Source organism: Quercus robur, chromosome 8 (assembly GCF_932294415.1).
Source record: "Quercus robur chromosome 8, dhQueRobu3.1, whole genome shotgun sequence".
NCBI lineage: Eukaryota > Viridiplantae > Streptophyta > Magnoliopsida > Fagales > Fagaceae > Quercus > Quercus robur.
In genome coordinates this window covers 63,337,089-63,350,335 of record NC_065541.1, presented here as the reverse complement: position 1 = coordinate 63,350,335, position 13,247 = coordinate 63,337,089, and the positions used below count along the sequence as shown (strand labels likewise).

Genomic DNA, 13,247 nt, shown 5'->3' with positions numbered 1-13,247 from the left:
TGGAATTCTTTTCATTCTTTTCCTAAAGGATGAATGCTGAATGCTGAATTCTAAGCACATGCAGAACAATTTTTTTTTTTTTTTTTTTTTTCTGGTGAAATCCTATAGATGATTGAGTCATGTGTTCCTTGAAAGATTCAACCTATGAACATGCAGGAATTTTCTTGGACACGTAGGATTATTTTTCTGGAAAGATATATGCCATACACATGAGGAATTTGAATATAATGATCATAACATACATGATAGAGGCCAAGGAATTTTTAGGCCACCTCTGTGTTTTGCTTGGGCTTGCAATTTTTTCCTGATTTTCAGGCCCAAGTATCACTCTAATATATATATATATATATATATATATATATAGAGTACTGTATTAATTTGGTTTATATAGAGTTACTACGCAAAAAAAATATGTTCATTTAAATTTAGATTCTAAGTAAAACTCACCGTTAGTTTGGATAGAGCAACCCAACACCAATCAAATCTTGAATAAATTTCTTTAAACAGAATCTAAGTATTTGTAGCTTATTGTCGAATTTGAGTTCTGATTGGTGTACCAATAGCTTGGGTTACAGTCAAATCTTAGCCTCTCTTTTGGGCTGGAATGCAAATTTTCACTAGAATTGTGGCTAGGCATCAATTATTATAGTCATGACAATTTGTGCCGTAAACATGTGAAATTGTAGGTTCAAGATGCACCAAATATCTTTGTAACTTATTAATTAAAAATTTTTTGGAGTTACTTTCAATAGCACGGCCTATTTAATCAGTTGATTTTTTGGAGGGATTGAGACATGTCCCTTATACGTTAACTATACTTTATTCTTTAACAAATATACAGAAGTTTCCATTGGAAACAGAAAAATATAGGCATCATAAAATTGAGACATTATAGAACTTTAGCCTCCAGACATAGGGTTTATCTCTCATGCCCAAAGAACACCAACATTAATAATTAGCAGTTTTAACAATATAGCAAGCAGCAATGACACATCAACCGTCACTAAATATCAGAGAGAACTCACTAGAAAGTTTTTTTTTTTTTTTTTGATAAAAAGACTTGTAACTTTATTAAGATGATGATAAATTCAATACCCTCTTCACATCATTAAATACCAGCATATGTAACTATAGGACTTTTTTTTTTTCCTTTGGAGTCAGTAAACCATGGGGTTTCAATTGACCACAATATATATATATATATATATATATATATATATATATATATATATGGGACTTCAAGAGGCCTTGCAGCTCACTTCTTTACGAATTTCAACATGTCGCCTATAAGATGTAAAGAACCAGTTACAAGGACCTGATGAATCAATTTAAACAATATTAGATGACAGCCAAATGAATGGAGCAAGATCATTCTTTACAAAGATGCTATATGACTATAAGAACAAAATGCTAAGACAAGCAGGGAACTCGTAGATGAAACAGAACAGCATTACAACAGTCATGCTTTTACTCATTGAAAGGTGGGCTTGCAAGTCTTAGCAATTTACTCAATGCAGGTGTTACAAATTGATGCAAGTTGATCCCATGATTAAATTAATCAGGCCGTAGGTCGAGTAAATAATTAAATTTGTCTAATCATGGTTTTCAATTGGGAATTGAATACACTGCCCATTCAAGTAACTTTTTAAATTTCACAAGAACTCAAAACAATTCTGTCAAACTCTTCGGTATCAGGTTGCAGGAAATATATATATTTCCAATTTTGAAGTATAATTTGAAAAGTTGTTTGGTGTACAAGCTTTTACCAGCAAAAATAGCAATCTGCACTAGTTATACATATGACCGTTCTTTTTCTGTCATTTTCTATATCCAACTTCTTACGTAGAGTTTCTTTTGAGTTGGTTAGTTTAGAGAGTACTATTGGCTTGTCTTTCCATTCTTTCTATCATTTCTTTTACTATTCCTTTCTTTAACATTCATTTTTCTTTGTCTTTATCAATTATGTCTAGGTTGTCTTGCACTATTTCAATATGACTATTGTCTTTCTTTTTCGTGAAAGTTGTCTTTTAAGTCTTTCAAGTCATGATTCTTGTTATCTTTCTCATCCTTACTACATCTTGTTTGCCTTTTTACTATGTCTGTTTCTTTGTGCATAGAATTATCTTCTTTGCTTTCTATACGTAGTTTTCTTTCCATTACTATGCCATCTTTCTTATTATTACTCTTTTGTCTTTCTATGTCATTTTTTTGTTGCATTATTTCTATAGCACTAGTTTCTTTCTTTTCTGTCAAAGTAATTTTTAGTGTCTTCAAATCTTCTTTCTTTAAGTCATCTTTTTCAAAGTCTTTCTTCTTTATATGTTATAGCTATAGGTCTTTCGGTTGCTTTTAGTTTTCTATCATCTTTTCTACTATTATTTATATGCCAGTTTTCTATTGCACTATTCCTTTCGTCATGCCAATTGCCTGTCATGGTTTTTACTGAAGGTGATCATACACATGAGGAATTTGAATATAATGATCATAACATACATGATAGAACTAAAGCCGAGGAATTTTTAGGCCACCTCTGTGTTTTGCTTGAGCTTGCAATTTTTTCCTGATTTTCAGGCCCGAGTATCACTCTAATATATATAGAGTACTGTATTAATTAGGTTTATATAGAGTTACTACGCAAAAAAATATGTTCATTTAAATTTAGATTCTAAGTAAAACTCACCATCAGTTTGGATAGAACAACCCAACACCAATCAAATCTTGAATAAATTTCTTTAAACAGAATCTAAGTATTTGTAGCTTATTGTTGAATTTGAGTTCTGATTGGTGTACCAATAGCTTGGGTTACAGTCAAATCTTAGCCTCTCTTTTGGGCTTGAATGCAAATTTTCACTAGAATTGTGGCTAGGCATCAATTATTATAGTCAAGCCAATTTGTGCCGTAAACAAAGTGAAATTGTGGGTTCGAGATGCACCAAATATCTTTGTAACTTATCAAATTAAAAATTTCCTGGAGTTACTTTCAATAGCACGGCCTAATAGGTTAACTCTACTTTATTCTTTAAAAAAAAATACAGAAGTTTCCATTGGAAACAGAAAAATATAGGCACCATAAAATTGAGACATTATAGGACTTCAGCCCAAGACATAGGGCTTATCTCTCATGCCCAAAGAACACCGACATTAATAATTAGCAGTTTTAACAATATTGCAAGCAGCCATGACCATTGACCAATGACACATCAATGATCACTAAATATCAGAGAGAACTCACTAGAAAGTTAAGATGACTCAACTCTTCCACTAATTTTTTTTTCCTTTGGAGTGAGTACAACCATAGGCTTCAATTGACCACAATATATATATATATATATATATGGGACTTCAAGAGGCCCTGCACCTCACTTCTTTACGAATTTCAACATGTCGCCCATAAGATGTAAAGAACCAGTTACAAGGACCTGATGAATCAATTTAAATAATATTAGAAGACAGCCAAATGAATGGAGCGAGATCATTCTTTACAAAGATGCTATATGACCATAAAGAACAAAATGCAAAGACAAGCAGAGAACTCGTAGATGAAACAGAACAGCATTACAACAGTCATGCTTTTACTCACTGAAAGGTGGGCTTAAGTTTTAGCAATTTACTCAATGCAGGTGTTGCAAATTGATGCAAGTTGATCCCATGATTAAATTAATCAGGCCGTAGGCCGAGTAAATAATTAAATTTGTCTAATCATGGTTTTCAACTGGGCATTGAATACACTGCCCATTCAAGTAACTTTTTAAATTTCACAAGCACTCAAAACAATTCTGTCAAACTCTTCGGTATCAGGTTGCTGGAAATATATATATTTCCAAATTTGCAAGTATAATTTGAAAAGTTGTTTGGTGTACAAGCTTTTACCAGCATAAATAGCAATCTGCACTAGTTATACATATGACCCATCCATAACTGTGACAATAGTAAGGAACTGACTTCAACCATATTTTCAAATGAGGAAAAATGTGTGTCAACAGGTAATATAACATCGAATATGCAATATTCTCCAACAAGATAAGGTATTACCTGAAAACAAATAGATTGATTTTGTTTTACACTGTCCCTAAGCCATTTGATAGCTAAAGGGAGAGAAGAAAACACCATACTATTCTCACAACTTTTAGTGCTCAGTTCTGAATCATCTTTTACTTCTTCACAAACACCATCTGTGCTTTTGGCATCACCTCCTACTAAGTCAAAAACAAAGCAAACTAAGCAAATCAAGATGACTTAATTATACTCTATGTATGATACACACACCAAAATGGGCAAGGAACTTCATCCCAAAAAATCTAACTGTAATTCTCAAAATAAGCTGGGAGTTGTTAACCAAGTCTACCAGATAGAAGATGATAGAGGGTATGTGTGAGAGTATGTGTGGGAAAAAACAATAAAAATAAATAGTGATTGCCTCACATCAAAGACATGCAGTAAGTTTTTGAGAACTTCATATTAGGCAATTCAATAATGACAACTTCCATACATTGCTGAGGATGAGTTAATCCAAACATTTGAGGTGATATATTAATTGATTAATTTTTCTTTTTTGAAAAAAAAAAAAGTAACTTGAAAGAAGGTCTTGAGGCTACACAACCAGTAATATAAGAATATTTAATATGTATTAAGTCAATACCTTTGTTACCCTGCGTGAGGCTCTCCCATTCTCTTTGAAGAGTGAACTGCCATGATAAATCAACTTGAGAATCAGTGGGTGGCAAAGCATGGGAACCAAACTTGAAAAATGCCGTCATATTTGGTACAAAGAGTGCCTTCTTGAAATGGACACCTAAAATTTCAACCAAATATTCATTATTACCACAAATATCGAAATGAAATTGTATTACAATAAAAAAATTCTTGATAAATCCAATTGACATCTAAATAAAATTTTATTTTCAGCACTTTTGTCCTTGTTTGTGGTTTCCAAGCATTCAATATTCTGCAGAAATTGGATGGTTCTGATCATTATTATTCACTTTAAGATCACCTGGGAATATTTTACAGCTGATTTTACATCCCATGCACTTTAACCCTTTTAATACTTTATCATTATTAGGTGATTATGTTCTATAATAATTTTATATCTACAGATGGTTCTAAGGTTCTTGCTCTAGAACTCACCATGACTGGCACATGTTTTTATTAGGTGCAGAAGAAGCAGCTGAGGATCTCGCACTGACATACAATTAAACAATAGTATCTGCAAATATATCTCAAGAAGTTTAGCTATACACCTTACTTTCAGGGAGGCAAGGAAAAAAGAAGTTTACATCAACATTAATTAGAAGGAATAAGGCAACAGAGCATCAAAAGTCAAAACATTGACAAAATTATTACTGTTAGCTTAAAATAAAAAGGACAAATATAGACAAAATATTACTAATCTTTTATACACATTTGATTCCACCATGGAATTGCTTATCTGGGCCTGATATCTGGAAATTAAATCAAATTCAAACACATACTGAGAATTGGAAATGAGGCTCCTGTCCAAGCAACCAAATACGGCACAATTGCTTTTCAAGTGCAAAATATCAATTCTGAAATTTAGATACACTCAATAAGTAATAATGTTTTGAAAACCACACCGTGCAAAGAACCAAAAAAGTGAGAGGTTTAGGGGGTAGAGGTCAACCACCTGCTTAGCTGGATTTTGAACTCAACCTGATTTTAAGTTCTACTCTCCCACCTTTTTGTTTTTTTTTTTTTTTTTTGAGTATCCAAATAATAGGGACTCAAAAGGGTTTGGAAGTTCAGTGCTTTACTTGTATAGAGTTCTTTCTGGATCTTTCATCAGGGGGCATCTGTACCAGTTCATGTGAAGCTCTAAAATTATCCTGTGGCTGGCTGTCTTCTTTAATGGCAATAGAAAACCATCTTGCACATATTTCCATGCTTTCAGAAGTATGGGCCCCATCCAAGTAGAACACTAGATCTCCAGGGCTCTCAATGTCAATATGTTGATCAGGGACTATCTGAGCCCGCCCTTGCAAATTGGCTGTTGTTAGACCTTTGATGAACGACTCTGGCAAAGAGCTCTATTCCATGAAATTTAAAAAATAAGAATGTATCAATTGGTATAACAAATCATGGCATAAAGGAGAGCTCTTATGTGCAAAACTTACAGTTTGTTCCAGGTTAGTGATTTCAAGATGGCCAGTCCTATGAAGCCAAGTATAGCATAGTGCAACAGCAAGGCCTGCATTTTGATACTGATGCCCTCCTTCAAGCCCAAGTTTTAGACCATTCAGCAAGTTAGCATCCAATGGTGGAGCCACTTCAAGATGTACCTGTAATTAACTTGTTTTTTTTCATAACATAAAGATATAGCCTTTTATGTTCTTCCTGTCTGACACATTGCAGGTTAAATAACCTGTTTATTAAGGCAACAAAAACAGCTAGATTTGAATTGGTATAATGCACTTCCTCAACTTGTTAAGACTCCTACGAGACATTGAAGATGTTCTTTGAACAACGGTCAGACAACTTGATATGTTGGAACGAAGCCTGGCCTTTTTAGATGGCCTTAGGCTTGCAATTTCTGGCTGATTTTCAGGCCCAATCATCATTCTAATATATATTTAAATTTGGTTTGTAGAGTTATAAATAGTGCTAAAATATGTTAATTTAAACTAATTAAAATCACCATCATTTTGGATAGAACAACCAAACACGAATCAAATCGTAATTAGATTTCTTTAAACAAATTCTAATTAAATTATGCATGTTCTTTCTATAAGATTTCTAATTTGAATTTTTATTAATTAATAATTACTAATATCTATCATGCATCTTCTTCTTTTTTGAACTATCCTAGGCATTGCATGGGTTAGCAACCTAGAGAAATTAAAAAGGCCAGACTTAGGCTAGGTGAACTGAAAAGCCCAACCCAGACGTAAGTAACAAACATCCCACCAATAGCCCTAATCATTCTCAACTTCTAATCAGCCACACACACACACACTCTCTCTTTCTCTCTCTCTCTCTCTCTCTCTCTCATGGTTTTAAGAGGGTGAGTACATAATTTTATTTGGTACTGGATGTGACAGGCAGAGGTGATGTGCAGTCATGACCAGGCCAATTAAGTCTTGAAGTATTGCAGCCATAGAGTTAGTATTGGATTTGAGTTCTGATTGGCATACCAACATCTTGGGTTACAGTCAATTGTCTTGTCTTTTGGTTGGAATGCAAATTTTCTTGGTGATACTGGATTTTCAAAGTATACCAGCATACAAGGGAATTTCACTCGTGTTTTATGTTCCAAAAACAAATACCAATAGTTTTCATTATTGTTGTGGCTAATCAATTGTTATAGTCAAGCCAAGTTCAGAGTCTTGCATATTCCAAATAATATGGGAAGAGAACTATGCAACTTACACCCAATTGAGAAGCCTTTTCTTGAAGAACACTCATTGCTTCATCAGGTTGAGACACAGTAAAAGCTGGAACCCCATGCTGCAACAAGGATAGACAAGTATAAAAAAGACCAGTAAAAGTGACTGGAATTTTGTTACAATTCCTGTTGGCATTTGCTTTAAGGAATTGTGGTTCTACAGAAAACCTTGAAGATGCCAGCCTTCTCCCCAGCAATTTGTCTCAGAGTATGTCCTGGTTAAAGAATCCAACAAAGAGAAGGAATCACTTATTCATATTAGACTGAATTACTCTTGAAGCACCATAGTAGTTGACTATGATCTAACAATTTTACCTAAATAAATTTACAAATAATTTTTGTACAATCACGACATATATAACAAGCATTTATTTGTTAAATTTTGACATAATCACCAATAAGGCTTAATCCATAAAATTCAGGTGCAAAATTTTTTTCATCATTTACTATGCCATTGTTCAAGGTAAACAGCCTTTAAAGGCATCAGTTTGACATGCTTCCCAGTATTCTATTCTCACAAAACATGACAGCACATACAAATGCAGACACAAGGTTCTGGCCATTAAAATCATTGGAAGAAAAATTAATAAAATCTTATATAAACAGATCAAGTGTCATGTTTAAGGATATTTGTCATAGTTTTTACACCATGTCAAAGCAACGCTCACTAACTGTACCACAGTGAATATAACACTGAAGGGGCATGATAGAGAATCAGCAAATTTATATAAATCTGCATATTTCACAAATTGCTACATGGAACATAAACCAGAAATGCAGCAAAAGGTCAAATTGTTTCCTAAATTTCAACTAGTAGTGCACGTATTGCACATTAAAAGTCAATACAAAATGATAGCTCTATCTTAGAAAACTATATTAATATATCAGCTCACTCACTTACATTTAAAATAGCTATGCATCAATTATTTACATGAATTACCAAGGTTATGTAATTAGAACACTAACCAAGAATCTCCACATGATCATACCCAAGGGAACATATACCACACACAATAGGTGCCTGAACCTGAAATGTTAGAGCATTAATACTCAGGTTATTCCCGGGCATTATCTTTGTAGAAAACTAATACTAAGCCCAATACAAAGGGTTAATAAAAAATTATATGTAACCTAAATAAAATCTTTCAATAATCTAATAGAAATTGAACAATGTAATAAATAACAGTAATAAAAAGAACAATAAGTACTTTAGGTTATATAGCGAAAGCATCTCATGTAATACCAAGTTGTTATCAAAACCAAAAATTATAATAGATTATTAGAATAACTTAAAATAAAAAAGTGAAAATCCATTTAAATATCTTAAAATTTTGGTACTTGACAGATTTCAAACTCCAGCTACCCCATTCCTCACCGTACTTCGCAGCTACAACATGCACCCACAAACATGTTTATTCCATCCCAAATATCCAAAACCATTTTTCCAAAACAACTTGGTTAAAGGTTTCTAACTTTTAATTTTGAAACAAAAATGATAGTATTATTCAAATAATTTAAAATAAATAATGAAACTTTTTTCAAATTCTAGAAAAGTATGTAAAATAAAGAGGCAAAAGGATTGTCATGTGGCATAAGGAGGGGAAAATAATAATAATAATAGAAGGAGAGGGCATCTATTTGGCACAACCACAGCTTGTAAGACACAACTTTTCTTGTATAGAATATGATGTCAACATTAGACCATGAACAAGCTGAATTTAATCAATAGATACCACAACAATTACACGTACCAAATTTGTTGAATCTAACCTTCCACCTATCCCAACCTCCAAGATAACAACATCTACCTGAAAAGAAAATTATATTAAAGAGGATGTTTCTGATTCCACTTCATTAATAGCAACAAAGTTCATGAACAGGAAAGATCTATGTGGGGAAAAGCCTGTGCAGAAAAGTTAGATACACATCAAACCTGCTCTGCTGTAAAAATCTTGAGTGCAAGTAAGGTAAAGAAGCAGAACAAAAAGGGCATCGGTAAATCCTCATTTGTATTTTCCTACACACAAACAAATATATAAACCACCAGGATTAATTTCATTATGCTAGCTCATTTTTCAAAAAAAAAAAAAAAATATATATATATATATATATCCTTTACTCAGAGATCAACAATGATATTTAAGCAAATAACATAGTTAACTTAAAATAAGAGTTAAGCTACTACTTCCCTCCTTCAAAACAGAAATTCATAAAAATGGTATGAGAACATGGAGTGGGTGAGGTTACTCTCACAACGGGTAGGTTCAACACATTTGGCCCTAATGCATGTAACATATGTACATGCATACATTCTTACATGTATACATAGGTACATATACATATATACATATCAGTACATGATATGTAGTGATATTTCTCAGATAAATAATTATAGTGACAATCAATCTGGTTTCAAGTTGATAAGGATAGATAACCTAATCAAACCCAACAGGCACTCAAAACTAACTAATCTTTTCAAGTTGTTTACAGATTCTAATTAATTAAACAAGACCTTAACTCCTTGACTCCAATTGCTTGAATCAGGCTTCACAGGTCCCCCCTTCTACCATTAAACTCTATTTAGCCCTACACTATACTCTAAAATTTCATTTTAACACCAAGAGAACCCCCAAAGTCATATATATCACTCTGGAGTATACGGTTGGTTTACTAGTGCTATTATTATATGAACAGAGTGCACTAAAAAGAAAAGAGTTATGATATTCTATTCTTGTAACTTGTTTTGTCTATGTTAGAAACTTATATGCATATGCCAGTATGCCACTTTGAATCATCTCAAAGCATTTTCTCATTACTCTGCCACAAAAACACTGCTGCAAGAATTTTTAAATTGCATGGCTAAACCAAAAGGTCATATAAACAAACCAAAAATTAATGATTTTTAATTTATGGCTGGCCAGTTAGTGTTCTTATAAATTTCAGCAGCAGCATCAACATCTGCTGAGATAGACTATTTGCATGACTCCATGATTTTGTGCTGCAAAAGACCTCTAAATTTATACAATCATTTTTTCAAAAGCTTCCTTGCATATTCAAGAATTTCGATGATTAAGTCCTGCCGCTATTATTATTCTGTATATATTTCTACTCAAAAGAATCAGAAAAAGAGAGAGAATGAACATCTTTAATTTTAGATACATCACTACCAAAGATCCACTCCATCTACGTAGGTATTACCCCAATTACATGTCCAAAGGCTATCCGAATTCAGGGAAGAATTAAAAAGCAAAATAAAATATGGGCACAAGCATACCTTTAGTATATCATAACACCACCAGAAATGTGCTGAAAATTTCTCTTCACAGATGTCTACACTGAAGCAGCCAACCGGAACTGATTATTAACCATAGCACCTATCGTTATGATGCAAATGATTTTGCAAAATCGAAAATGAGAAAAGACACTAGGAGAAGAAAACCAAAAAAAAAAAAAAAAAGTAATTTTTGTATTGGTAAGTCACATATGCACCCAATGACTTTTGACTTAAGGCTCAATGCCAAGAGATCACAATAATCAGGAAGAACAAATAACAGAAGTAAGTGTACTTGGCGCTTCAGAAGACAAAACGCGATAGGACTTGCCCAAAAGATTTGCTGAAGGCATGAAAGTGTAACAATAGAGCAGAACCTATGACTAAAGAACAGAACAGAATGAATACTTTGTTTTTTTTTTAATTTAAGTTTAAACACTTCATTGGATTTCTTTTCGCCAAAATAACAGGAAATCATGTAATAGGCTAAGCAAACAGAAACCAATGCTGTGTTCTTCAAAGAGAATAAGAAATCAAAACACCAAACATCATCCTTTTTACTTATAGTAAAAACTAAAAAGCACATGTTTATGGATTAAAAATCTCACCCATCTATACGAAACCTTTCTCGGACATCAATGAGGTGTGGAGACGTGAAAAGTCCAGTGCGGAGGCCGCAATTACGCAATATTGATTCTACAAAAGTGCATGTGGATCCCTTTTCAAACCCCAAATAAAAAAGATTAATTAGTGTCTTACTACATATACAAACAAGTTTATTGAGTGTACATTTATTCTTCACATAAATCTCTGTTACAAATTAGTATTAATTGATCACATAATTTAGTACCTTCCCTTTGGTGCCAGCTACGTGGATAATCTTCATCTTTGAAATTGGCTCCTCCAAGTCCAGAATCTACAATAAAGTCATAACATATAAAATTTGGACCACAAAAAAAAAAAAAAAAAAAAAATGTCATATTTGCCAAATTCAGAAATTACCTTAATATAATCGAAGACGAACTCGAAGCGAGAACACTTGCTGCCCTTATCAGCCGGACTACGCAGCGTAATAAAAGAGGACAAGACATCCAATGCCTTTTCATACGAACTCACTGAACATCAACAGTCAAATAAAAAAAAGTAATGGGTATGTTTTTCATATATTAAACACACACATGTTTATCAGATAAAAGATACACAGAGAGAGGATGGGAACTGGAAATTACCTTCCTCCATTGTGGTTTGACTATAAGACGGATTCAACGGAGAACGGTAACGGGTTATATATAGAGTGAGACGGAGAGGGTTCGTGAGCTGAGTTTTGATGGGATTGGGTTTTGGAATTTTGGAGGGAGTGGAGAAGCAAAAGTCGTTGGAATTGGGTTCGCTCTTCTGTTAGCGTGAACATTAATTAAGATTCTGGTATTCTTGTGGATACTGATATGATCCAAATTGATTGATTCTATAAAAATAAAAATAATAAAAAAATTAGAAAAAATAACAAATACTATTCAGGATTTATGTATTAACTTAAGAAAATGTAAATTTTAAATGTGTGGAATTTTTTGAATTGTGTATCTGAAACGTCTCTAGGCATTTCTTTTTTCTTTTTTTTTTAATTTTTTTTTTATAATTTATGAAAGAGCAAGAATTAGATATAGTATTTAGATGCTGTTCTTTATACTCTTTTTTTAAGATTCTTTTATGTGGATTTTTTCTTATAAGATGAAATTGTATTTTTTAATTAAGTAGTCATATGACTGAATTTTAAGAAAAGAACTTAGAGAACAGCATCTAAAGTACTTTACTAAATATATTTTTTTTAATTAAAAGTCATTTCATTTTATTTCGCATATTATGTTTAAAATAATTTATTTTCGTCACCTGGGTATACAATAGCACCTTCCAGTGCAAATATATTATTCTAATTTTCGTTAAATATGTCCGGATCCTTGAGATATTGCAATATTGCATGCACCAAATTCTAATGATTTTATGAGGTTATTGTTATTTTTGCAAATGGGTATGTGAGAAGTGGGATTTTTTTTTTCATTAAAAAAAATTATTATCGTTTTAGTGTGGAATTTATTTTGACAGATGAATAAATGCTTTGATAGAGGATGAAGTTTACTTCTAAACTTGTTTGGAATAATATTCTTCAAATTCACTTCCTGGTGATTTAAATTAGCATCTACTTGTTCTTTATTTTACATAATCTATTCAATACGTTTTTTTTTTTTTTTTTTTTTTTTTTTGAGGAAGAATCCAATCAATAAGTTGATCAGCTTGTTTAATTAATTTAATGAGTCGTATAATGTAATATATGTAGATAATTTATAGAGTTGTAACATAATAAGTTAAAAACAAATTCTCCTAAATTGGTTTGGATGAAAACTCGTTCATTTAATGTAAACTATAATATGAAGGAGAAAACCTGTTTCATACATTTTCATTCAAATACAACCCCATTTCTACCAAACTTTGAAACCACCCTCAAATCAAATCACAAACACTTTACCTACGCAACCTATGCCCTCCATTTCATCAACTCTACCCCCTTGTGTGAATGACTAT

The 13,247-nt window shown here is 32.5% G+C and overlaps 1 protein-coding gene across 3 annotated transcripts; it reads right to left on the bottom strand.

Annotated features, from left to right (window-relative positions):
* Window positions 1-1,240: 1,240 nt before the first annotated feature.
* Window positions 1,241-12,117, bottom strand: LOC126697591 (folylpolyglutamate synthase-like). Of its 3 annotated transcripts, none has more exons than XM_050394657.1 (16): window positions 11,900-12,117; window positions 11,673-11,785; window positions 11,521-11,586; window positions 11,279-11,388; window positions 10,674-10,734; window positions 9,333-9,416; window positions 9,151-9,207; window positions 8,366-8,426; window positions 7,568-7,614; window positions 7,384-7,461; window positions 6,132-6,296; window positions 5,772-6,044; window positions 5,128-5,206; window positions 4,640-4,792; window positions 4,033-4,196; window positions 1,241-1,315 (listed from the first exon to the last, which is right to left on the bottom strand). In XM_050394657.1, the coding sequence occupies exons 1-16, from the start codon at window positions 11,907-11,909 to the stop codon at window positions 1,256-1,258; spliced, it is 1,581 nt and encodes a 526-aa protein (XP_050250614.1). In that variant the 5' UTR covers window positions 11,910-12,117; the 3' UTR covers window positions 1,241-1,255. The 3 variants fall into 3 exon arrangements, with proteins under 3 accessions (XP_050250614.1, XP_050250617.1, XP_050250615.1); XM_050394660.1 differs by having other exon boundaries at window positions 4,033-4,193; window positions 11,900-12,116; XM_050394658.1 differs by lacking the exon at window positions 1,241-1,315 and adding an exon at window positions 3,102-3,419 and having other exon boundaries at window positions 11,900-12,116.
* Window positions 12,118-13,247: the final 1,130 nt, after the last annotated feature.